Source organism: Orcinus orca, chromosome 1 (assembly GCF_937001465.1).
Source record: "Orcinus orca chromosome 1, mOrcOrc1.1, whole genome shotgun sequence".
Lineage (NCBI taxonomy): Eukaryota > Metazoa > Chordata > Mammalia > Artiodactyla > Delphinidae > Orcinus > Orcinus orca.
The window spans coordinates 51725053-51752313 of record NC_064559.1 but is presented as its reverse complement, the minus strand read 5'-3'; the positions used below and the strand labels follow the sequence as shown (position 1 = coordinate 51752313).

The following is a 27261-nucleotide window of genomic DNA, read 5'->3' as shown; positions in this document are numbered from 1 at the left end:
GTATGGTTAATTTATCAATTTACTCCCTCCAAAAAAAAATTTACTCCCTCCATGCTCCTTACTGAAATATCACTTAATAGTAAGTTTACAGTTACTAATACTTGGGTAGGTTATTTAGTCTTTCTGAGTTCCATTTTCTCACTTGTAAAAAGGGAATAATAGACTTGCTCCATTTTGTGTACCTTCCAGGGATATAGAAAGCACAAATGAGATAATGAATGCAAGAGCACTTGTAAAACTATACACTGCTATGTAAATATAAGGTGTTATTACTCAGCTATGTCTCAGTGCTAGAAAAAGTGGTAGAAATTTAGGCTCTTCATTCCTGTGTCCTGGGGCTTTGGTGTCATAAGTATTGGTACTTTATTTTATGCCATCAGACCATGGCTATAATTATTACTATATAATAATTAGTAGTTATGAGATGTTTGAAGTACTTTGAAAAAACAATTAGCTATATCTGAATGCAGCAATAAACTGACATTAAAGTTTTAATGTCAAATGACATCTGAGTTGGAACTTTTTAAAATGTGAAGATCTGTAGTGTGATAGACAGGATAATGACCTCCCTGAAATGTCCTCACTGCAGTCTTTGGAACCTGTGGTACCTTACATGGCAAAAGGTACCTTACATGGCAAAAGTTACCTTGATTTGGCATTGGCAAGAGACAAGAGGAGACAAGAGGAGGGTGACTGTAAAATTAATAAGTGTTAGTGACAGATATTGAGGACAATGGATGGGATGGAATCAATTATGGATGCTGAGATTTTTGATGAGTAGAGTGGTGCTGCTAACTGACAGAATTAGTGAATATAGAAGGGTGAAAAGTGAGAATGAAGGAGAATTATTCAGTCATATCTAGAGGTAACAAATATGATAAGGTGAGATTTGATAGCATTGCCAAGGGAGAAAGTATAGGGAGAGCACAGAAGGATGAGGACAGGACGTTGTGGAGCATTTCCATTTGGTAGGCAGGAGGTCACAGAGATGTTCAAGAAGGGGTAGGTAGGATGAGAGAACCAGGAGAGTCCAGTCATACAGAGGACAGAGGAGAGGAGAGTGTTTTTAAGAAGAGAGGTGATCAACCCTGGAAAATATTCCAGGAAAATAGTGGAAGATGAGAACTGATGACTTAGCTGTAGAAAGTCATCCTCAGCTTTCTGGAGAATGATTTCCCAACTGCAGGGAAATTTTAAGAAGTCTGATGTTTAGCAGAAAGTGAGAGATAGATAGATCAAGGTAACTTGACAACAATGTATGGTCAAGGGAAGATTTTTAGAAGGGGAGAAGACTTGAGTTATAGACCAGGGGGAATGTTCCAAGAGAGAAGGAAATACACAGAAATTAGGATTGATGGAATGAGGTCCCCAAGGATGTGGGCAAAGATGAAATGAAGGACTTAAGTGGAGGAAATAATCCTGGGGAAGAGAATATATCTTAACATGAGGCTGAAGGAAAGGCGAATGAGAAATTTGACCTGGAGAAGAGGAAGAGTGCGGGGGGGAAAACCCTAATGCCTCAGCCTTCTTAGTAAAGTATGAGGTAAGGAGACCAGTTTTGTGTCCCTTTGTATCCACTAGAAGGATGTGTGTGGACTTTACCCACTCTTATCCAGTAGCCAGACAAAATTTATTTTGTAAATATATTTTTCTTATCTTTTAGGGATATTTCTTTTCTGTACGATGTTAAATATGTTAAAGGAGAGACTAGGGAGAGCACAGTTTGTCCCCCACAAATGGACCGTTCATTACAGTCACGTGATGGTGTCCTTGTGCCTCATAAGGTAAATAAAGTATTTGACAAATAATTTTCTCTCCCTCTCTCTACTTAAAAAAAAAATTTCCCCCAAATATAAAGCCATGTCATACTATAACAACCTGCATTGTTTATGTTTTCATAGCACTTTCTAATTATTTCTAGAAAAGGGCATTTAGTGGGAGATGATCAAACATATCTTATTTTAAGCCATTTTCCAAACTACAGTTATTTACTTTAATCTGGATAATACAGTGTAGGAGACTAGATTTTTTTTAAAAGAAACCAACAGTTTAAAGTTGTAGAATTCTTGAAAGTAACACAACATTGTAAATCAACTGTACTTCAATTTTAAAAAAGGCAGAAAAAAGAATTGTAGAATTCTTATTTTTGGCTTGTTGCTAAGGTAAATTTTACATTCCTATTGAATTTTAAAGTCAATAGATTTTTGTGTAATTAATACTAAAACCAAGATTGTTCTTTAATTCATGGCTAATTTTTAATTTTATTTATTTTTAACATTTATTTTTGGCTGCGTTGGGTCTTCGTTGCTGTGCGTGGGCTTTCTCTAGTTGCAGTGAGCAGGGGCCACTCTTTGTTGTGGTGCATGGGCTTCTTATTGCGGTAGCTTCTCTTGTTGTGGAGCACGGACTCTAGGTGCGCGGGCTTCAGTCTTCATGGCACATGGGCTCAGTATTTGTGGCTTGTGGGCTCTAGAGCACAGGCTCAGTAGTTGTGGCGCACGGGCTTAGCTGCTCGGTGGCATGTGACATCTTCCTGGACCAGGGGTCGAACCCACGTCCCCTGCATTGGCAGGCGGATTCTTAACCACTGAGCCACAAGGGAAACCCCTTGGCTAATTTTTTAATTTGTGCTCTGCTAAAAGTTTATTACTCCTTGCCATGACCCATATTACTAATATTGTTATTTCTCTGATCAAAATCTCTTAATAAATAGTATCCCTTTGGTATAGAAATTAGGATTTGTGAAACTCAATTTTTTTCATCTGCTTGTTTTCATTCTTGTTGTTCTTTCTTTCTTTTTAAGCCAAAGAAACTAACAGATACTTTGATTCCTGAAGAATTTCATATTGTGTCAAATACAGGAGTTTCAGGTTTGGAGTGTTATGATGAGTGAGTACTGTGGTATATACTGAATATCTGACAAGTTGAACTGTTTCCTACTTCCCAGACATAGAGGAACCTGAGCAGTTCACTCATGTTCCCAAGCAATATCTACACTGAAGTGAGTAAACATCTGGCTTACATCCTAATACAATTTAAGAAAGGTATCAAAAACTAATGAAAAAAGTCTTACTTAAAAGAGTTTGAAGCAACAAGAATTTACTGTATAGCACAGGGAACTGTGCTATTACAAGATATTGAATATCTTGTAATAACCTATAATGGAAAAAAATCTGAAAAAATATATAACTGAATCATTTTGCTGTATACCTAAAACTAACATAATATTGTAGATCAGTTATATTTCAATTTAAAAAGAGAGTTTGAGATTTTAGTTTAGATTAAATCGTTCTCTGTCTTTTCCTACTGTTTAATTTTGAATTAAAAAAAAAATAGATCTTTGTTCTGAACGCTTGCTGTGCCTCTTTGGGAATGGTTTTGAGCAATGACAAAGGAAAGTAGCCCTCTAAGTTGGAATCTATAATGCACACTCTAGGGCTTAGCTCCAGACTTCAGACTAGTCATTTCAAGTTTTCTTTGATTTCTGCTAATGGGATTGAAAATGGGATCTTGCTTTTATTTTCTGAAACAACACTTGAATGTTTCATAGTTTAAAAAACTAGAACTTTGGATTAGGTTTTATAGTAAAATACTCAGAAGCTGTCACTCTTTTTACCTTATCCAATACGTATGTTAAATGGCATTTCCTTATGATGGTGGGTTTCAGAACAATATTTTGCCAAAGGGAACTAAACGGAACTCATTTTAATTCTTATATAATTTCAAAATTATAAAAAAGCTACAAAAATGGGACAGGGAACTCCTGTATACCCTCTATCCTGACTCACTGAGTGTTTACATTTTGCCTTATTTGCTTTAATACACACACACACACACACACACACACACACACACTTAAACTATTCAAGAGTAAGTTGGAGTCCCTCATGACCCTTTGCCACCAAATACTTTAGTGTGTATTTCCTTGTAACCCACTATTTATAGATCTTTTTGATGACTTTTTTAGCTCCATCATTCTTGTATATATTAGTTGCCATTTTACAATATAGACTCATAGATTTCTGTTTTTTTCAGTGAGTTATAATTCTTTGCTATCATTGATGTTCAAATTTTTCCTGATTTTGCTAATGCCAGATCCTTTGAGCTGGCTCTTGTGTTCTTTAGGCATGTCCCCATCATTCTTTGAATGTTCTCTTATTTTCTGGCTCAATAAGATTTTCAGGTTCATCTTGTATTTCCCAGCTCCAGCTTTGGAGTGAGCTATGAGTCACTTCTCCACGGAGTACTGTTTGCCTTTTAGTGTAGAAGCGTTCTTAGAAACCAAGATCTGGGTGCTAGATGTACTCATTGCTCCTGGGGTATCATTGCTTCTAGTCCCTCTCACATACTCATTTTTGAAACGTTTTTGAGTCTTTATATTCCCTGAATATTTTTCACTAATCTAAATTCTGAAAGTGGACCTTATTAACCAACTGTGTTCCAGTAGGGGGCAGACCAAAGGAAGTGTTTTTTAACTAGGGGAAGAAAAAAGATATATAAATAATAATGAATTTGAAGAATTACCATGAGATTCTCATTGTGATACCCATTTAGGTATAAGCAAGTACTTCCAGAGGACAGATAAATATGCTGGGCATCAGGAAGCTTGGCTTCTAGTTTCAGCTCTGCTTATTAATTTTATAACCTGTTTAGTCACTTAACTTTGTTGACTTCAGTGGTCTTAAAACATTCTTCCACCTTTGAAATGTCATTTTTCTTAATCAAAGAAATTTTTGTATTGTGATACACTGAGGAATGTGATTAAAGCTCTTTTACTTAAAATTTTTTAAAATGTGATAAGTATCATTATATCTGTGTCTGTAGATGTCTAAGGCTATTTAAGTATCCTCTTGTGTGTAAAACGATGGACCTTTCTGATTGTCTCCAAGCTTCTCAATTCTGTGAGGTCTTAAGTTTTTCATGTCTTGTTATGTGATAAATAGGCCAGACAGTTTTCTTACAATAATATTTACCTGTCTTATTTATTGCAGCAAATATACTACTCTCCTCACAGATAGTGAAAATAGACTATTGCTCTTCCCATCCATGTAAGTATTGTTTATTTTTGAGAGTGTTTCTAAGAAGGAATAACTATATACACATATTCTTCTTTTTATTGGTACTTTATTACACAAAAATATTAAAATTACTGCAGAAAGCCAAGACAATAATTGCCTACAATTCTATCATTTGATCAGTGTTTTCATTTGTCCAACTGCATATTGATTTTTTTTTTTTTTTTTTTTTTGTGGTACGCGGACCTCTCACTGTTGTGGCCTCTCCTGTTGTGGAGCACAGGCTCCGGACGCGCAGGCCCAGTGACCATGGCTCACGGGCCCAGCTGCTCCGCAGCATGTGGGATCTTCCTGGACGGGGGCACAAACCCACGTCCCCTGCATCGGCAGGTGGACTCTCAACCACTGCGCCACCAGGGAAGCCCTGCATATTGTTTTTTTACATATTTATAATAATATCAAAGTGCTAAAAACACTTTTTTTTTTACCATTTTAAATGGTTTTTTTTGGGTTTGTTTTTAAATTTTATTTTATTGTGGTAAGAATACTTAACATGAGATCTATCCTCTTAATAAAATTTTAAGTGTGCAATACAATATTGTAATTATAGGCACAGTATTGTACAGCAGAACTGTAGAACCTTGCATAACTGAAATATTATGCCCATTGATGAGCAGCTTTCCATTTCCTTCTCCCCTCAGCCCCTGCAAACCACCATTCCACTTTCTGATTCTATGAGTTTGACTATTTTAGATACCCCATGTAAGTGGAATCACACAGTATTTGTTTTTCTGTGACTGGCTTATTTCACTTAGCATAATGTCCTCTAGGGACATTCATGTTGTTGCATATTGCAGAATTTCCTTCTTTTTTTAAGGCTGAACAATATTCCAGTATGTATGTATGTATGTATGTGTGTGTGTGTATACATATATATATGTGTATACACACACACCACATTTCCTTTATCCATTCATCAATGGATCAAGGGTTGTTTCCACATCTTGGCTGTTGTGAATAGTGCTTCAGTGAACTTGGGAGTGTTAATGTCTCTTCAAGATCCTTTTTTTTTTTTTTTTTCTTTTGGCCACACCATGCGGCATGCAGTATCATAGTCCCCTGCAGGGATCAAATCCGTGCCCCCTGCAGTGGAAGCATGGATTCTTAACCCCTGGATATCCGGGGAAGTCCCTCTCTTCAAGATCCTGATTTCAAGTGGGATTGCTGGATCATATTTTAAATACTTTTATATTCTAAATATAACCATTAGTGTTTCTCCATTTTGCTATAAGCTTCTTTTCTTTTTTTTTCTTTTTTTTTTTTTTTTTAGGCTTCTTTTCTTATCTATCCCTTGTCCCTTTTCTTTTATATTGTGAAGTAGCGGATCTTAGCAGCTTGGTGTTTATTACTCCACATTTTTCTGTGTTCTTACAATCTTACACAATAGGGGTATAGAGTTTTTTTGGGAGGTGGAACATTATTTTCTTTTATGAAAAAGAGGATCATACTATTTGCATTTTTGTTGGTTTTTGTTTTGTTTTGTTTTTGTATTTTGTTTTACTGTATTATTGATATCCCACTAGATTAGTATTGTACATATAGGTATAACGCTTTAAAATACCATTAATATTCCATAGTATGTACATTTTCTTTATACATATTATGTTCCTTTTGCCATCTGAGCATGACCTATTGTAGCATTAATTATATATGTCTGCCATCTTAATCTTTTAGGAAACCTAATAAAAGAGTAGAAGTGGTCCAGCTGAATGATGTGATGGATGCTATGCTAGAGAGGGCTGGTGTGGAAAATCAGGCATATACAGGGCCAACCAAGGTAATTACAAAGATCAATGTAAACCAGTGGTTAAGAGCATGCACTCTGGAGGTAGAATGCCTGGATTGGACTCCTGACCCTGCCGTTTATTAGCTGACGACCTTGGGCAGGTCATTTAATGTATTTGTACCTTGATTTCCTCATCTGTAAATTACAGATAATAATATTATTTACCTCATAGGGTTGTTGTAGAGATTAAATGACATAATGAATGTAGATTGCTTAGGACAGTGCTTGGCATGTGGTAAACATTGTATAATTAATTTTTAGTCATTATTATTGTATTTAATTGAATATAAGGCACCACTGATTATAAGACCCTTATTATTTTATGTACCACTAAAAACATTGCCAATTAAACCATGCTTTCTTATCACTTATAATTTTTATTTTGCACCTAATGAAAGAGCTCTTTCAGTCTTACATAGATACAGATGTTTTTCTTTATGGGGCTATTTCTCTTTTGTTTTATAAGTTTTTATTTTTATAGAATTTGAAACTTATAGACAAGGTCAATATAAGGCACTCCTGTAACCTTTACCCAGGTTTGGTAATTGTTTACACTGTGCCCTATTGGCTTTGTCATTCTCTTTCCCTCTCTGTGTATCTCTATGTGTATGGTTTTTTTCTGAACCATTTTAGAGTAAGCTGGCAACATCATGCCTCTTTATCACCAAACATTTTAGGGTATGTTTCCTATAAATAAGGACAATCTCATATATCCATAATATAGTTATCAAAATCAGGAAATTTAACATTGATATGATAGTATTATCTAATATAGTTCATATTCAAGTTTCAAATTTTATTAATTGTCCCTGTAATGGCTTTTATAGCTATTTTCCCCTCCATTTTGGAATCCTAGGATCACACAGTGCTTTTAGTTGTCATGTTCCTTTAGACAGCTATAATCTGAAACCGTTCTTTGTTTTTCTTGACCTCAATATCTATAGAATGTTCCTTAATTTTGGTTTGTCTGATGTGTACTTATTCAATTCAGGTTTTGTATTTTTGGCAGGTATAACATAGTGGTGATATTGTGACTTTCTCAGTGCATCATATAAAAAGGTGCATGATTAGACATAGATTTTTTTTTTAATATATCATTTTTTATATATGTTTATAAAGGAAAATGTAAGTGAACAAATTAATCAAGGTGTTTCTAAAACTTATTCACATTGAGTGCTTACCTCCTAAGATGTTTTTTACTGGCAAGACTGTAATAAATACTGATTATCTTACTTATCTTTTGCCAGATGCACAAACTATTTCATATATTGAAGAAGGAACAGACCATTTATAATATAGTATTTCATGAACTTATTCGACAAGTCAGTGTGGACTGTGCAGATAGAGGAGAACTACTATCCAAAATCAGGTTAGAGCTGTTATTGGAGTACCCCAGTTTCCTCCTGAATTTTATATTAGAATTATATTTATATCTGCTTTTAAGAAAATCACAGGGCTTCCCTGGTGGCGCAGTGGTTGAGAGTCCGCCTGCCAATGCAGGGGACACGGGTTCGTGTCCCAGTCCGGGAGGATCCCACATGCTGCGGAGCGGCTGGGCCCGTGAGCCATGGCCACTGAGCCTGCGCGTCCGGAGCCTGTGCTCCGCAAAGGGAGAGGCCACAACAGTGAGAGGCCCACATACAGCAAAAAAAAAAAAAAAAAAAGAAAATCACAAAAGTAATTTCTCTATTGATAATAAGGGACCTAAGTGCATTTCTATTATATTTTCTATAGTAAAAATATATTAGTTGAGAACTTCCTTAAGGTGATTTCTGTTGGGATGTTTGGCACCATATTCTTTTATGATTGGGAGTGAAGTGCTACATGGAAAAGTAGAAACAGTATAGATTCTGGAGACAGACCAGTCTGATTTTAAATCTTCATCTAGGTGTGTGACCTTGGTAAAAGTCTACCCCTTAGTTTGCTTATTTGTAAATGAAGACAATAACTATGTAAACATTTTTCTTTTTTAAAAAAAATTAATTACTTAGTTAATTTTTGGCTGCATCGGGTCTTCATTGCTATGCACGGGCTTTTTCTCTAGTTGTGGTGAGCGGGGCCTACTCGTCATTGTGGTGTGTGGGCTTCTCACTGCGGTGGCTTCCCTTGTTGTGGAGCACGGGCTCTAGGCACACAGGCTTCAGTAGTTGTGGCACGTGGGCTCAGTAGTTGTGGCTCGTGGGCTCTAGAGCACAGGCTCAGTAGTTGTGGCGCACGGGCTTAGCTGCTCGGTGGCATGTGACATCTTCCTGGACCAGGGGTCGAACCCACGTCCCCTGCATTGACAGGTGGATTCTTAACCACTATGCCACCAGGGAAGTCCCACTATGTGAAAATTTTCCATTCTTAAATGATATTTACTGAGTTTCTACTCTGTGTCAGGCATTAAGATGCTTCATAGAATAATGCAAGCACAGAAGTAGGTGCTCAATACAATAATTATTATAGATGATGATGATAACTATTATTACTATAATTCTTTTCCTTATGACTATGGCACTTTCCAAAAGCAGAAAGGAATAGTAGAATTAGAATACTGGGTTCAAATTACACATCTGTAGCTTCCTTGCCATGAAACCATAGGCAAATTACTAGATTTCTCTGAATATCTGTTTCTCCTGAATGGGAATTAATAATATGAACTTGCCCTATTAGCCACTATCTGATTTGTGGAAACAGAGTCTGCCTATCTGACAGTGCTGAGAAACTAGGAGCAAAGCCATTAATAGGAGACTGGTCAAGAATAGATACTAAGGGGTAAGTTGTTGGAACACCATCAAGAGCTTCAGAATGCCCAATTAGAATGAGGATAGGGGCAACTAAAGGCTCAGTTGTCACTCTAAGAACAAAGCCAGGAGAGATAGATGAGGAATCATTGCAGAGGAAGTAGATAACTAACTGTGTATCCAAACCTTCCTTTAATGAGGAATTGGTGTGAGTGGGACTCTTCCAGCTGATTTCAGGAGTTAGCTTCTAGGGGCCAAAATAGGGTGGGGCCCTATTCCAGGAAGTCTAGACAGAAAGAGATAGGCAGGCAAGTCAAAGCCAAATTTCTTTAAGAAAAATTGAGCCAGACACTAGGGAGACAAAAATGCTAACTCTAAAGTGCCAGAGTTAGGATCAGAATAGGGTTTCAAAGCTAAGGTTTTAGAATGGGGTAGAGTTGGAGTTTAAGAATACCCAGTACGTGGGGATAAGCAATGAGGTTTCAGGGTGGTTGCTGCAAACATTCATGATGTGTTTGTGAAATGGTGAAACATTCAGTAGGTCCAGAATGATCTATCGTCCGGCATTTTGTTGTGTTAGGAGCTCTTTGAAGGTCTAGGGCCTACCTTCAATGAGGAAGACTTCTGTTGTCCTGAGCCTGGTATCTTCTAAAGTCCTCCCTGTTTCACAGGATTGTTGTGAGGATCCAGTAGCTGTCCCCAATAAATGGTAACACCATGCATGCCCTGGAAATACTCTATATCAGCCCCATTTGCTTGTCACTATAGTTTTCTGCTCTGTCTTTTTTTTTTTTTTTCTGGCTGCATTGGGTCTTTGTTGCTGTGCCCAGGCTTTCTCTAGTTGAGGAGAGCAGGGGCTACTCTTTGTTGTGGTGCACAGACTTTTCATTGCAGTGGCTTCTCTTGTTGCAGAGCACGGGCTCTAGGCACGCAGGCTTCAGTAGTTGTGACTCTCATGCTCTAGAGCGCAGGCTCAGTAGTTGTGGCACATGGGCTTAGTTGCTCCATGGCATGTGGGATCTTCCTGGACCAGGGATTGAACACATGTCCCCTGCATTGGCAGGCAGATTCTTATCCACTGCACCACTAGGGAAGTCCCTGCTCTGTGTCTTTCTGATCAGCTTGTGTGTGTCTCTGCTTTTCATGCGACTGTCTCTTAGGCCTGTTACTGTAGAAGGAGGGTTTCATATGAAACAGAGGTTCATAATAACCATTTTTTATAGAGGGAAGAATGACAGATTGGTTATAAGCTGAATAAGACTCAGATTACACAGAAATAGGGCTACTGCAGTAATTATTTTTGGTTGACACTATAAATATCTTTGGATGCAGGCATCTGACATTTTTCAGTTATTGTTATTTTCATTTTTTCCAATATTTTATTAAGGGAATTTCCAAATACCCATATAAAATTTGAAAGAATTTTACTGTAAGCACACATATATCTAGATTCTGCCGTTAACATTATACTGTTCTCACTGTATTGCTTGTCTATCCATCTAGCCATACTTCTGTTTATCCACCAACTTCATGTACTTCAAAATAAAATGCAGACATCAGTGTATTTCCCTCAGATACTTCAGCGTGTCTGTCATTAATCAGAGTTCATTATTTATTTGCCTTTTTTTCCTTTTTAAGTAAAATTTACATATAATAAAATGAACAAATCTTGTCTGCATTTGTTGACTTTTGACAGATACATACACTTAAATAACCCAAACGCTTATCAAGATATAGGGTATAACGGCCACCTCACAAAGTTCCTTAATGCTCTTTCCCTGGAAATGCCCACCCCTCCTTCTCCAGAAGTTCTGACTTCTTTGAATCTTAGATTAGTTTTGCCTATTTAGGAACTTCATACAAATGGGATCATACAGTATATACTCTTTTATGTAAGGCTTCTTTCACATAGCATGTTTTTGAAATTCATCCACATTGTGCATGTATGGGCAGTTTGTTCTTTTTTATTGCTGAGTGGTATTCCATTGTATGAATGGAACAAAACGCAGTTTATCTGTTTTCCTATTGATGGGCACTGTTTCCAGTTTGGGGCTATTATGAATAAAGCTACTGTGAACATTCTTGTAAGAATCTTTCTGTGAACATGTGCTTTCATTTCTTGGGTAAATATGTAGAAATGGGATTGCTAGTTCATAAGTTTGTTTTTTTAAATTTTTTTCAAAAATTGTTTATTTTTACACAAATTTTAAAGATTACTTTCCATTTACACTTATTCAAAAATATTGGCTATATTCCCCATGTTGTACAAAACATGATAAAGTAAGTTTAACTATTTATTTATTTATTGGCCATGCCTCACGGCATGCAGGAGGATAATCATACTTTTCCCTAAAGTGTTTGTACCATTATATACAGTATATACCATTATATACTCCTGCTAACAGTGTGTGAGAGTTCTGGTTGCTCCATATTTTTGCCAACATTTAGTTATGTAGTTCTTTTTAATTTTGGACATTATGGTGGATGTATAATAGTATGTTATTATGCTTTTAACCTACATTTCCCTGCCAACTCTTTTTTTTTTCTTTTAAGATTTATTTATTTTTGGCTGTGTCAGGTCTTAGTTGCAGCACGTGGGATCTTTTTGTTGAGGCATGTGGATCTTTTGTTGCAGCACGTGGGCTCTTTGTTGTGATGCGCGGGCTTCTCTCTAGTTGTGACGTGCGGGTTTTTTTTTCTCCTCTTCTTTAGTTGTGGTGTGCAGGCTCCAGGGCGGGTGGGCTCTTTAGTTGTGGCGCGAGTTCTAGAACGCATGGACTCTGTAATGTGTGGCATGCAGGCTCTCTAGTTGAGGCACGCAAGCTCAGTAGTTGTGGCACACAGGCTTAGTTGCCCCATGGCATATGGCATCTTAGTTCCCTGACCAGGGATCGAACCCACCTCCCCTGCATTGCAAGGCGGATTCTTTACCACTGGACCATCAGAGAAGTCCCTCCCTGCCAACTTTTGATGTTGAACACTTTTTCATGAGCTTCTTGACCATATATTCTTTTCGTGAAATGTCTGTTCAAATCTTTTGCCTAGTTTTAAATCAGGTTGTTTGTCTTTTTATTATTGAGCTTTAGGAGTTCTTTATACATCTTAGAAACTAGTCTTCTGTTATATATATAATTTTATTTTATATTTACATATATTTTAATGTATTTTAAAACATACATACATTTGACCCTTGAACAATGTGAGTTTAAACTGCATGGGCCTACTTAAGCATGGATTTTTTTTTTTTCTAATAAATACAGTACTACATGATCCATGGTTGGTTAAATCTGTGGATTTGAAACCTTAGATACAGAGGGCTGACTATGGGACTTGAGCATCGTTGGATTTTGGTGTCCACAGTGGATCCTGGAACCAATCCCCCACAGATACCAAGGGATGACTGTCCACAGATTTTTAACTGCAGTGGAGTGGGCACCCCAACCCCTGCAGTGTTCAAGGATTGACTATACTTAATATTTTCGCCCAGCTTGTTACTTACCTATTCATTTTTTTAAAAATGTGTTCACCTTACTTTCTTTTAAAAAATAAAAAGTTTAAAAAAAAATAGTTTTAGGACTTCCCTGGTGGTGCAGTGGTTAAGAATCCACCTGCCAATGCAGGGAACACGGGTTTGAGCCCTGGTCCGGGAATATCCCACATGCCATGGAGCAGCTAAGCCCATGCGCCACAACTACTGAAGCCTGCACACCTAGAGCCCGTGCTCCTCAACAAGAGACGCCACCATAATGAGGAGCCCATGCACCGCAACCAAGAGTAGCCCCCGCTCGCCGCAACTAGAGAAAGCCCGCGTGCAGCAATGAAGACCCAACGCAGCCAAAAATAAATAAAATAAATTTATAAAAAACATAGTTTTAGATCTACAGAAGAACTGAACAGATAATACAGAGAGTGTCCCTATACCCCTCTGTCCTCTGTATACAGTTTCTCTCATTGTTAACATCTTGTGTTAATGTAGTATATTTGTTATAAGTAATGAAACAATATATCAGTATTATTGACTGAAGTTCATAGTTTACATTAAGGTTTATTCTTTTGTTACACAGTTCTATGGGTTTTGACAAATGCATATTTTTCAACCATAGAAAGGAATGAAGTACTGATACATGATTTACCATGGATGAACCTTGAAAACATTATGCTAAGTGAAAGAAGCTAGTCACAAAAGACCACATAGTGTATGACTGCATTTGTATTAAATGTCCAGAACGGGCAAATCTAGACAGAAAGTAGATTAGCAGTTGCCAGGAAATGAGAGAAAGAAGAATGGAGAGTGACTGCTAACGGGTACCGTTAAGAGGTATTTGAGGATGATGAAAATACTCCAGAATTAGAGAGGTTGAGGGTTTCACAACTTTGTGAATATACTAAACACATTATCATACACTTTTAAAGGGTGAATTTTATGGCATGTAAATTATATCTTAATAAAAATTACGAAGTGTTCCTTAGTAGTCATCTCATCATTGTGATTCCTCATTTACATTGCCGATATTAATTTGTGTATCAAATTTCACATAAGAAAAAATTTAAACACCTCTTTTATGTAAGTGTTATCTACCTTCCTATAATTTCTACCTGCTAATCCTAATTTTGTACTCTAAAAATCCTCAAAAGAAGTCCATTCTTCCTTTCATCTTATATCTCTTTAAATATTTGAAAACAGGCATTTTTTCTTCCTCTTATGCATTCTGTTAAGCTAAACATCCCCAGTTCTTTCAGGTTTTCTTACTGAAATATACTACACATGGAAAGCACACTAATTTGTCCATGTTGATTTCAAAATATGGTATCAGTCGGTATCACAACATTACAGTATCATACAGAATAGTTTCATGGTCCTAAAAACCCTTGTGCATCACCTATTTATCCCTCCTCCCTTCCCATCCCCCCTCACCCTGAACCCTCAGTAACCACTGGTCTTTTTTTTTTTTTTTTTTGTGGTATGTGGGCCTCTCACTGTTGTGGCTTCTCCCGTTGCGGAGCGCAGGCTCTGGACACGCAGGCTCTGCGGCCATGGCTCACGGGCCCAGTCGCTCCGTGGCATGTGGGATCTTCCCAGACCGGGGCACGAACCCGTGTCCCCTGCATCGGCAGGCGAACTCTCAACCACTGCGCCACCAGGGAAGCCCCACCACTGGTCTTTTTACTGTCTCTATCCTTTTTCTTTTTTCTAGAACATCATACAGTTGAGGTAATATGTTATGTGGTCTTTCCAGACTGGTTTCTTTACTCTCACTTGAATTTTAATCTGATGAAAAATTTCCTGACCATTATTTTGTGGAATTCATTAAATTCTGGGCATTTAATGCCAGAATATCATTGCTTTGGAACAATGATATGCTTTGGAACAATTTGACTATGATGTGTTTTGGTGTAGTTTTCTTCATGTTTCTTATGCTCGGTATTCATTGAGATTTTTGGATCTGTGAATTTATATTTTTCATCAAATATGGAAATTTTTTGGCTCATTTTTCTTCAAGTATTTTTTCTGCCCTCCCCCTCTTCAGGGGAGTCTATTTACACATATATTAGGCCACTAATAATGAAATTATCCCACAGGTCACTGATGTTTTGAAATCTTTATTTTTTTCTCTTTTACTGTTCATTTTGGATAGCTTCTATTGCTGTATCTTCAATTTCACTAATCTTTTCTTCTGCAGTATCTAATCTGCTTTTAATCCCACCCAGTGGTATTTTCATCTGAGACACTGTAGTTTTCATTTCTAGAAGCTCAGTTAGGGTCTTTTAAAAAATACTATCCATGTCTCCTTAACTTTTTTTTTTTTTTTACATCTTTATTAGAGTATAATTGCTTTACAATGGTGTGTTAGTTTCTGCTTTATAATAAAGTGAATCAGTTATGCTCCTTAACTTTTTGAACATATGGAAAATAGTTATGATAACTTTTAATGTCCTTATCTGTTAATTCTAACACTTATGCCATTTCTGGGTCAGTTTTGATTGATTGATTTTTCACTTCATGGTTGTGTTTTCCTACTTCTTTGCATGCTTGGTAATTTTGATTGAACGGCAGACATTGTGAATTTTACCTTATTGGATACTATGTATTTTTGTACTCTTAAAAATATTCTTGAGCTTTATTCTGGGACACAACTGTTACTTGAAAACAGTTTGACCTTTTGGGACCTTTGGGCAGGACCAGAACAGTGCTCAATTTAGGGCTAATTATTCCTGAATACTGAGACTAGACTTTTCTTTGTATTCTATCCACTGCCCCATGAATCATGAATTTTTCCAGTTTGGCTAGGTGGAACAGGCATGATTTTGAGCCATGTGTGAGTGCCAGGCACTCTTACCTTTGATCCTTTCAGATGGTTCTTTCCCTGGTCTCAGAAAGTTTCTTCACATTTATGCCCTGATCATTACTTAGCTGAATACTTGAGGGGGACCCTCTGTAGACCTCCAGACCTCTCTGTGCAGCTCTTTTCTCCCTGGTAGCTTGTCCTCTGAACTCTAGCCACTTTCATCTTTCTAGACTCTTAGCTCTGTCTCCTTAAATTAGGGAGTCCAGTGGGGTCCTCATGGGTTCCATCTCCTTATTGCATGGCCTGAAAACTCTCTCAGGCCAGCAAGTTGGAGCAATCATAGTGCTTACCTTATTTATTTCTGGTGTCTCAGGAATCACTTTCTTTCATTGCTTGATACCCAGTGTCTCAAAAATTGTTTCACATACTGTGTCTTTTTTTGTTGTTGTCATTGTTATTTTAGGAAGGAGAGTGTATTTGGTTCCTCTGGATTTCTTTTTTTATTTCTTGCACCTATATCTGTACCACAATCCTATGTATAAATTAATGTCCTTCATAAGTTTTGGAGAAGTACCAGTGATGATCTCTTTGATGAATGTCTGTTCTCTATTCTCTCTGTTTTCTCTTTCTGGAACTCTGATTAGACTTATATTAGATCTTCTCATTCTATGCTCTTCGTCTCTTTATCTCTATTTCATAATTTCCACCTCCTTGTCTCTGTGCTGCATTCTGGGTATTTTTTCCAGGACATTAATACTCTCTTTAGCTACATCTATTCTGCTGTAACTCATCTATTGAGTTTTACAGTTTGATAATTACATTTTTCCCTTGAGAGTTCTGTTGGTTTGTGTCCATATCTGTCTCATCATATTTGATAAGTTTTTTGTTGCTTATTCATGTTTAAATTCCATCTTTTATTTCTCAGACATTTCATACATAGTATTGTATTCTAAATCTGATAATTCTAATATATGAAGACCATTGGTATCTAAATCTACTGTGTGTTGTTTCTTCTGCGTCTCATTCATGATGGTTTATTTACATGAGTATTTTCCAGTCTTTGCTTGTGTGACTAATATTTGGCTAATCTTAATCATGAAATCCTCAGGGTATAAATCATGGATGCTTCCTGAAGAGATGATTTGTATTTTTTCTTTTCTGGAATCCTGGCTCCATCCAATAGCCCTACTCCCAGGTTGCCCACTTTGAAGAAAGCCCAAGACTTAGCCTCTGGGACCCAATGTTGGTATTTTTACTGGGCCACCTCTGACCTTGGGTTTTCCTAGTGAATACTGGTTACCACTTCACACTCCATTGTTAGCTTACCGTATTTAGTTTGTTGTTGTTTTTTCATCCCTAGAGACTTCTATTTCTTTCTGTGAGCCCAGTAATGCTTCAAGAAGTATGCTTTCTCATGGATATAGTTTTGTTGTAATGGGAGGGCCCTTCAGAATATTTTGTCTCTATATTGCCATGAGGGAGGGTCTTAAAGAAGGTGTTTTAAAAATTGATACGTCCCAATGTATGAGCTGCACATTGAGCTGATAAACTCCCTGTCACTTTAAGTGTTTAAGCAAGGGCTGGATAATTCTTTCTGTCAGTGGGTGAGAGATCAAGCTAAATGATTATTTCAACTCAAAGATATTAAAATTCTAGGGTCTCAGGCTTAGAATACAATACCTAGATCACTTTTAAAATAAATGAAGACTGCTTAGTTATAGTATTTATAATTTATCATCTGTGATCATTTCCAAATATTTTGTTTGGTTTTATTCAGAAGCAAGAGAAATTACTTCTTAGCACTTAAAGACTTCTTTGTCTTTGTTTATTTTTAAACAGTTGGTGTCTTTTTACATTTGGGTCAGTTTGAGAAAGTGGTTTTATTCATGAATTCAACTATTTACAAAAAAAACTATTTAGAAAAATTCCACTATATTCAAGGCACTCTGTTAGATGTTGTAAATTTGTAAATACATAAGACATAGTTTTTATCCTGATAGAGTTTATAATTTAGAAGAAGAAATAAAAAAAGTCCTTATTTTGTTTTACATCTCAGACATTATATTCCAAATATTTATGACTCTGATTAAAATTCTCCACAGTTCATTCACTTGGAATGCGCATTCATTCATGAGCATGGCAGGAATTCACAGCCTAGATCCTTTTCTTTTTCTGTCTTTTTCTCCCCACATATCTTTTGTGAGTATCTGTTCGCTATTTCTTTCCCTAACATTACTTTCTCTCTCACATATTTTCTGGCTTGTGTTTCCTTTTCTTCTGCATGATGTCTTGTTTTCCTTCTTTCTCATACAGAGAGCGGTATGTACAAATGCTTGATCAAATTGCCTGGCATATGACTGACTTCTACAAAGACATGGTAACTCAGCGAGTGATGGACCAGCGCATTTTAGAAGAACTGTACAATTTTAATAATGTTATTGAGGAACTGATCAGGTAAAAACTGTGCTTATCAAAGCCCTGTCTCTAAAGAGAGTAAAAAATACTCAGGGAAAGTAGAATGATTAAAGGTGAGGACTCTCTGATTCTCTTTTCGTGTTTTGCAAGAGAACAGAAAGACCTGGATATAACTGTAGAGACATGGGTTACACAGGTTAACACAAAACTAGGGGTCTGTTGTATGTTTGATAGGGAAAAGACTCTTGTTCTTCCTTCCAAAATAGAGATGCTTATCTTAGCTTGGTTTACAGAGCAGCACCATGATTATGGATGTTAAGGTTCAAATCCCAAAGAGAATAAGCATTATATATAATAGCAATCACATTTAGTGATCAACCAACCTTGTGGCCAGATGATTAGTGACAAGAATGAAGAGGATAGGATAGACATGTCAGAGGGTAGGACAGAGCAGCCTTAAGGCCTTGCCTGCCAGCATCTGCCTTCACTCCATTCTAGAGAATCCTCCCCATCTTCTTTCTGCCTTTTCTAGCCAGTCTGATTCCATTGCCAAACCTGGTAAGAGTCCACCTGAATGAACACTAGATTTCTTGATTTGGTTTATAAGGTAGAAAAACTAGGAAGAGATGTGCACATGATAACTGAGAAGATTCCTGAGTATAAATCTGATTTCCTAGGTAGAAACGTTTTCAAAATCTTCAACTATGAATACAAAATTTGCTTCCTTTATTTCAGGGAGCTGTGTTTGGTTCAGGCACATGATATGAAATTAACAAAGGAAGCAGAGAAGGCCCACAGAGCTTTGGCACAAGCTCTTTTAGACGCTGAAAAGAATGCCAGGTGAGTTACCGAATGTTAGCCATTATTTCATACTTGCTTCACACCTTATTTCAAGAAATAAAAATGTTTAGAAGCATTTGAAGTTTTTTGAATTACAACAGTGCTTAAAGGAGTTAATATATGTTAAAGTTCATTGTATATATTAACTCTTCCACACACTGTTGTAATACACATCTTGTGTCTCCTTGTGTGCGAATTTTCCAGGGGGGTAAACCTAGAAGTGGAATTACCGGGTCATAGGATATGCATAGCCTTGTCTTGCTGGATGTTACCAGATACTCCACAAAGTGGTTGTACCAGTATATCCTCTAATCAGTGTATGAGATTTCCCTTTTGCTCATATCTTTTATTAGTCTGATAGATATGAAAGGTACCTGGTTTTTGTTTGCATTTTCCTAGTTAGTAGTGTGAGTGTAGTTCTTTTTTAGATTTTAGTGACTCTGCTGTGGTCCTAATGTTTTTATTCTATTTCAGGGGTTAGCAGACTTTTTCTGTAAAGGGCCAGATGGTGAGATATGGTTTCTGATGCAACTACTCAAGCAACTGTTCCTTTGTAATGTGTGCCACTGTAGTGCAAAAGCAGCCAAGGACAATACCAGAACATGATTGTGTTCCAATAAAACTTTATTTATTGACACTGAAATCTGAATTTATAATATTTCCTTGTGTTACAGAATATTATTCTCCTATTGTTTTTTAACCATTAAAAATATAAATCAAATATATAAAAAATAAAAAAAGTAAAATTCTTAGCTCATGTGCTATATAAAAACAAGTGGTGGGCCAGATTTGACCCACAGGCTGTAGTTTGCTAACCTCTATTCTATTTCATTTTCATATTCTATTTCGTTTTCTGTTAGAGTTCTGATTACTAGGAAGCTCTTGGGTATGTATCAAAAGATATATATGATTGCATTTAATTTTTATTTAGTTGATTTAAAATATTATTATATTATCATAGAAGCAGTACATGTGCCTTATAAGAAAATTAGAAAACACAGACAAGCAAAAATAAATTTAAAAAAATCACAATTTCGGGACTTCCCTGGTGGTCCAGTGGTTAAGACTCCACTCTCCCAATGCAGGGGACCTGAGTTCAATCCCTAGTGAGGGAACTAGATGCTGCATGCCACAACTAAAGATCCTGCATACCTCAATGAAGATCCCACACGCGACAATGAAGATCCCATGTGCCACAACTGAGACCCGATGCAGCTAAAAATAAAATAAAATAAAAAAATTAAAAAAAATAAATCTTTAAAAAATAAATACATTAGAATTTCTTTTGTGCTAATGTCGATTATCAGAACAAAACATCTAAAATCAGAGAGAAGGGGAAGAAAAGAGAGAAAAAAAAATCTCATTTTCTTTAAACATTGATGGTTCTGAAGTAGGATGGTTCATTTTGTGTGTGTGTGATTAGATATTGTAGGTAATATTTTTTTCTTATAGTGACTAATTATTTTGTTGAAAATTTGGAAAATACAGAAACACATAAATAAGAAAATTAAAAACATTCACAATTCTCTTAAAGTTAACTACTATTAATATTTCAATATATTTTTCTTTTTTCTATATATTTTTTATAAAAATGATATAAACTGAATATGTACTATTGTCATTTGGGTTTTCTTGTTTTATGTTGTACACAAAAATTTTTCCTATGTACCAGAGTATTAAGAACATGACCTTTATTTTTTATTTATTTTTTAAATTAATTAATTAATTATTTTTGGCTGCGTTGGGTCTTCATTGCTGCGCACGGGCTTTCTCTAGTTGCGGTGAGCCGGGGCTACTCTTTGTTGAGATGCGCAGGCTTCTCACTGCGGTGGCTTTTCTTGTTGTGGAGAATGGGCTCTAGGAGTGCAGGCTTCAGTAGTTGTGGCTCATGGGCTTAGTTGCTCCGTGGCATGTGGGATCTTCCTGGACCAGGGCTCGAACCCATGTTCCCTGCATTGGTAGGCAGATTCTTAACCACTGCGCCACCAGGGAAGTCCTAAGAACATGATCTTTAATTAGCTACAGAGTATTTTCATCATAGAGCTGCATTATATATTTTATTTGGCCAGTCCCTTGTTGTTGGACATTAAGGTTGTTTCTGAATTTTTTCTTTGACTGTTATAAATAAGACTCATTCACATATACACTACCAAATGTAAAATGGGTGGCTAGTGGGAAGCTGCTGCATAGCACAGGGAGATCAGCTTGATGCTTTGTGACAACCTAGAGGGGTGGGATAGGGAGGGTGGGAGGGAGGCTCAAGAGGGAGGGGATATGGGGATATATGTATACATATAGCTGATTTAGTTTGTTGTACAGCAGAAACTAACATTGTAAAGCAATTACACTCCAATAAAGATATTTTAAAAAAAGATAAATAAGGGTCATTAATTCCCTTTTTAAAATTGAGGTCTTTTAGATAGTAAAGTGCATAACTCTTAAGGTTATTGCTTGTTGAATTTTTATATGTACATTCATCTGTGTGCCACCTACAGTGATTAATTTTTTCTCAGTTTGAACAAGTGGATGCCTCCAAATAGAAGGAGGCTTTAGGAACTGATGTTGGCGATTAATGGCTTTCAACAAAATTAGAAGAATTTTGTGTCACTGACCTTTTATTCTTACAGAAAAATTAATGTTCCTTAGGAGGAAGTGTTTTCGAAAGGTTTGTGAAAGGCTACCAGTCACTTTCTAACTTCTGTGTTTGTATTTAACCTCAGAAGGGATTTTAATTCTAAAAGAAGCTTCAGTGTAAGTTAGAAGGAAAAGGTATGTTCTGGTAAACAAGAAGAAAAAAGATTTAAGAAAAATGTACTTAATTATACTTAAGCTTTTGGTTGATTGGTGGAGAATTTCTTTAAATCTTATACTAATTATATATAATTTTAAAATGTAGCTCACAATTATTGGGCTTTGTGCGCTTGTCTCTTCTTAATAAAGAATCCTAAATTCTGTGAGAAAAAAAAAAGAAAAACAGCTATATTACTACTACTTGTATTCAGAATTTTTCATTAGATATAGTGTTGTTATACCACTGGAGTACCATGGTGTGAAAATTCTAGTGAATCAAGAAGAATATGATGAAAAGTGTTTAGAGCAGGGAACAATACATTGAACATTTTACTTTAGGACCTTTGTAAGATTTATTCATGAAATGTGAGTATTTTTTCTTCTATTTCATTGTATATTAGTGTTACTAATATATCCAGAAGTTATACCATAATTACCTTGTGATGAGTTTTAAAGGCACAAACTGCCTACTTTAGAACAAAATTATTTTTTAAATATGTATTTATATAGCTGTTTTTAAATTTTTCTTTTAGAATTGTAGAAGAATATCATGACTTATATACGTTACAAAGAGGAAGGATGGAGAGTGATATTGAACAGTTAATGGCAGAAAGAGATATCTGGAGCTCAGCCACATATGAATTGTCCGTAAAGGTTGGTTCATCTGAAATCGTAACTTATTTTTTGGCTGGATAAAGTTTCATTTTACAGTTTCAATAATCTAGACAAAATTTTTATTTATTTATTTTAATTTTTTTTTTACTTTTTTTTTTGGTTGCATTGGGTCTTCATTGCTGCATGTGGGCTTTCTCTAGTTGCAGTGAGCGGGGGCTACTCTTTGTTGCAGTGTGCGGGCTTCTCATTGTGGTGGTTTCTCTTGTAGTGGAGCATGGGCTCTAGGTGTGTGGGCTTCAGTAGTTGCAGCACGTGGGCTCAGTAGTTGCATCATGCGGACCCTAGAGTGCATAGGCTTCAGTAGTTGTGGTGCATGGGCTTAATTGCTTTGCAGCATGTGGGGTCTTCCCGGACCAGGGCTTGAACCCATGTCTCCTCCATTGGCAGGCGGATTCTTTACCACTGCGCCACCAGGGAAGTTCCCAAAATTTTATTTTATTTTTAAATTTTTATTGAAGTACAGTTGATTTACAATGTTGTGTTTAATATCTGCTGTACAGCAAAGTGACTTAGTTATACATATATATACATTGTTTTTCATATTTTCCATTGTGGTTTATCAGAGGATATTGAATATAGTTCCCTGTGCTATACAGTAGGACCTTGTTGTTTATTTGTCCTATATATAATAGCTTGCATCTGCTAATCCCGAACTCCCAATCATTCCCTCCCCGACCCCCCTTACCCTTTGGCAACCACAAGTCTGTTCTCTATATCTGTGAGTCTGTTTTTGTTTTGTAGATATGTTCATTTTTGTCATGTTTTAGATTCCACATGTAAGTGATATCATGTGGTATTTGTCTTTGTTTCTGACTTACTTCACTTAGTATGATAATCTCTAGGTCCATCCATGTTGCTGCAAATGGCATTATTTCATTCTTTTTAATGGCTGAGTAATATTTCATTGTATGTGTGTATATATATATATATATATCTTTAAAAATTTTTTTAAATTTTTTTAATTAACTTTTTATTAGCATATAGTTGGTTTACAATGTTGTATTAGTTTCTGCTGTACAGCAAAGTGAATCAGTTATACATATATCCACTCTTTTTTAGATTCTGTTCCCATATAGGTCATTACAGAGTACTGAGTAGAGTTTCCTGTGCTATATAGTAGGTTCTTATTCATTATCTGTTTTATATATAGTAGTGTGTATATGTCAATCCCAATCCCCCAATTTGTCCCTCCCACCCCTTCTTTCCCCCTTGGTAACCATGTTTGTTTTCTACATCTTTGACTCTATTTCTGTTTTGTAAATAGGTTCATTTGTACTTTTTTTTTTAGATTCCACATGTAAGTGATGTCATATGATGTTTGTCTTTCTCTGTCTGACTTACTTCACATGGTCTCTAGGTCCATCCATGTTGCTGCAAATGGCATTATTTTGTTCTTTTTAATGGCTGAGTAATATTCCACTGTGTGTGTGTGTGTGTGTGTGTGTGTGTGTGTGTGTGTGTGTGTGTACCACACCTTCTGTATCCATTCATCTGCTTATGGACATTTAGGTTGTTTCCGTGTAGACAAAATTTTAAAAAATTAAGTATATGTGTATATATATATATATATATATATATATATATATATATTTTTTTTTTTTTTTGCGGTACGCGGACCTCTCACTGTTACGGTGTCTCTCGTTGCGGAGCACAGGCTCCGGACACACAGGCTCAGTGGCCATGGCTCACGGGCCCAGCCGCTCCACAGCATGTGGCATCTTCCCAGACCGGGGCACGAACCCGTGTCCCCTGCATCGGCAGGCGGACTCTCAACCACTGCGCCACCAGGGAAGCCCAAAGATGTATATTTAATTGATGAATAATGCAGCTATTCTATTATGGGCCTTGAAAAGGAAAAGTTACATTGTTTTCTTTTGTTTATTCTCTATTGGATAGCTGGCTATTGTCCAATTAAGGGCTCTTTTTTCCACCAGAACCTATGAGTATGAGCCAGAATTCTATTTCTGTTGTTTGTGAACATGTTAAAACTTTCAACTTTAATTATACACTAATAAACTAGGGAAAGTGGTTCTTATTTTTTTTACATAATGTAACTGTATTACGATCACTTGATAACTCGCTTTGGTTCTATTACCTTGGTACCCAAGATGACAACTGACTTGAAATATGGCAGCCTGTGGACAATTATAGTGATGCTTTAGGAAAGTAGTAATGTCCCACAATACAGTGTTCTATTTTTCTAAAATGTTTGCTGGTTGGTTGCCTAATTTCACATCTGGAAATTATAATATTAACAATAAATTATGACCCTCAACAGATTCAAATTTTTATACCATTTTCCTCTTTAATAGTCAGACCTCATCTACGACACAGATGTTCCATTCTGATGCAGAACTTTAAAAGGGACATTGACATGTCCAGAGAAAACAACTGTGAAAGTAAATATATAACATAAGAAACAAACCTGGAAAAGAAACAGACTCACAGATACAGAAAACGAACTAGTAGTTACCAGTGGGGAGAGGGGAAGGGGGCGGGGCAAGATAGAGTAGAGGATTGAGGTACAAACTACTATGTATAAAATAAATAAGCTACAAGGATACATTGTACAGTACAGAGAATATAGCCAATATTTTATAATAACTATAAGTGGAATATAACCTTTAAAAACTGTCACTATGTTGTACACCTGAAACTTATATAATATTGTACATCAACTATACCTCAGTTTAAAAGAAAAAAGAAACAAATCTGGGAGCTAGCATGTTCAGTAGGAGAAAAAAAGATGACAAGTGAGTTCCCTCACTCTAGAAGTATTCAAACAGTAGAGAACTAACTGACCAGTGGTAAGAGATTTCTGTAGAAGAATACCTTGAATTAATGGGGCTTTGTGTTGGATCATCCCTAATAGGAAATAACAGCTATAATGTCAACTCCCTGAAAATAAGAACTTTGTTCACCGATATGTGCACAGTGTCTTGAACAGTCATTCATTCACTGAATGACTATATAATTGATTCAGTATATCAGTGGTTCTCAAAGTATGGTCCATGGACCTCCTTGAAGGTCCATAAAACCCTTCATGAGGTGAAAACTAGTGTCACTGTAACACTGAGTTATCTTCTGCCTTTTTCATTCTCATTCTGATATGATTTTTCTTGAAGCTACATGGTATGGGATATTGCAACAGATTGAATTCAAAAGCAAATGAAAATCCAGCTCTATTCTATTAAAGCAAACATTAAAGAGATTTGTAAAAATGTGAAACTGCGTGTACTTTTCACTATTTTTTTTTGTTTTAGAAAATGTAGTTATTTTTCAGAAAAACTATGTTAAATATATAATGAGCTTATTAATGTTTAAGTGAATTAACAAATACATATTTTAAATAATTTCAGTTTTCCAATGCAATAAATAACAATAGATATAATCCATATAAACAAAAGCTCTTCGGAGTTCTCAATAATTTTTAAGAGTATAAAGGGGTTTTGAGATAAAATTGAGAACCTCTGCTATATACTTTGTTCAATTTGGTTCCAGTTCAGTAGTTTTAGAAAACATGAATTTATGATTCAAGTTAGTTCATGATTTTTTTGTTTTGTTTTGTTTTTTGTTTTTTTGTGGTACGTGGGCCTCTCACTGTTGTGGCCTCTCCCATTGCGGAGCACAGGCTCCGGATGCGCAGGCTCAGCGGCCATGGCTCACGGGCCCAGCCGCTCTGCAGCATGTGGGATCTTCCCGGACTGGGATACGAACCCGTGTCCCCTGCATCGGCAGGCGGACTCTCAACCACTGCGCCACCAGGGAAGCCCCTAGTTCATGATTTAAATAAGAAATTGTTATTGAATTAATGATTCAGTGAAAAATTGGTGTGTGATATTGGTTTGGGTTTAATAAATTACAATGGTTTGTTAATGTTTTAGGTTCCTAATTTTAGTACTTTCTAAAAATAGGTAATTGAAAGAAATAAAGTCATGTTGGCTAAAAGACTTTACCTCAATGAAAAAGGCTGGAATAAATATACTAAGCATTTCATCATACTGCTGTCAACTAAGGTAAAGCTCAATTCACTTAAGTCATGGGAAAAGAGACTTCAACTGTTGAGGGTTGAAACTACAAGAAGCCTTTGTTAATTTATAGATTTTTAAAAATTTTAATTAATTTATTTACTTTTGGCTGTGTTGGGTCTTCATTGCTGTGCACAGGCTTTCTCTAGCTGTGGCCAGCAGGGGCTACTCTTCTTTGCCGTGTGTGGACTTCTCACTGAGGTGGCTTCTCTTGTTGTGGAGCATGGGCTCTGGAGCACAGGCTCAGTAGTTGTGGCGCACGGGCTTAGTTGCTCTGCGGCATGTGGGATCTTCCCCGCCACCGAACCCGTGTCCCCTGCATTGACAGGTGGATTCTTAACCACTGCGCCACCAGGGAAGTCCCTAATTTATAGACTAAATTTTAAATATAGTTTTATATTTGTACTTTATTGGGGGCAAAATGAAAAATCTAAGGAAAAGTGAATAAAGGCTCTTCTTTACATTTGTCTGTAATAATTAGAGCAATTTAAGCAATTTGTCTAAGTTAATAACACTGCAGATGTTACTTATAGAGTTATAGTGCTTAAACAAAAATGTAACTGTGTTCATTGAAATAATTGCATTATTGATGCATTCTGTGCAATATTATGGGACAATTCAATGAGCACACTAGGTTGA

The 27261-nt window shown here is 36.4% G+C and overlaps 1 protein-coding gene across 7 annotated transcripts in view; it reads left to right on the top strand.

Moving 5' to 3' along the window:
- The window catches only part of AXDND1 (axonemal dynein light chain domain containing 1), a 77851-nt gene that overhangs the window by 3765 nt on the left and 46825 nt on the right, over window positions 1–27261 (top strand). For 5 of the 7 annotated variants that reach the window (XM_033428175.2, XM_033428174.2, XM_033428172.2 and 2 more), the window contains 9 exons: window positions 1664–1784; window positions 2804–2889; window positions 4992–5048; window positions 6750–6852; window positions 8109–8230; window positions 18188–18328; window positions 19025–19129; window positions 22453–22573; window positions 26509–26610. In XM_033428175.2, the coding sequence (XP_033284066.1) occupies window positions 1664–1784; window positions 2804–2889; window positions 4992–5048; window positions 6750–6852; window positions 8109–8230; window positions 18188–18328; window positions 19025–19129; window positions 22453–22573; window positions 26509–26610 (958 nt within the window). The remainder of the gene's footprint in view (window positions 1–1663; window positions 1785–2803; window positions 2890–4991; window positions 5049–6749; window positions 6853–8108; window positions 8231–18187; window positions 18329–19024; window positions 19130–22452; window positions 22574–26508; window positions 26611–27261) is intronic. The other 2 variants (XM_049700907.1, XM_049700906.1) reach the window with 2 other exon arrangements.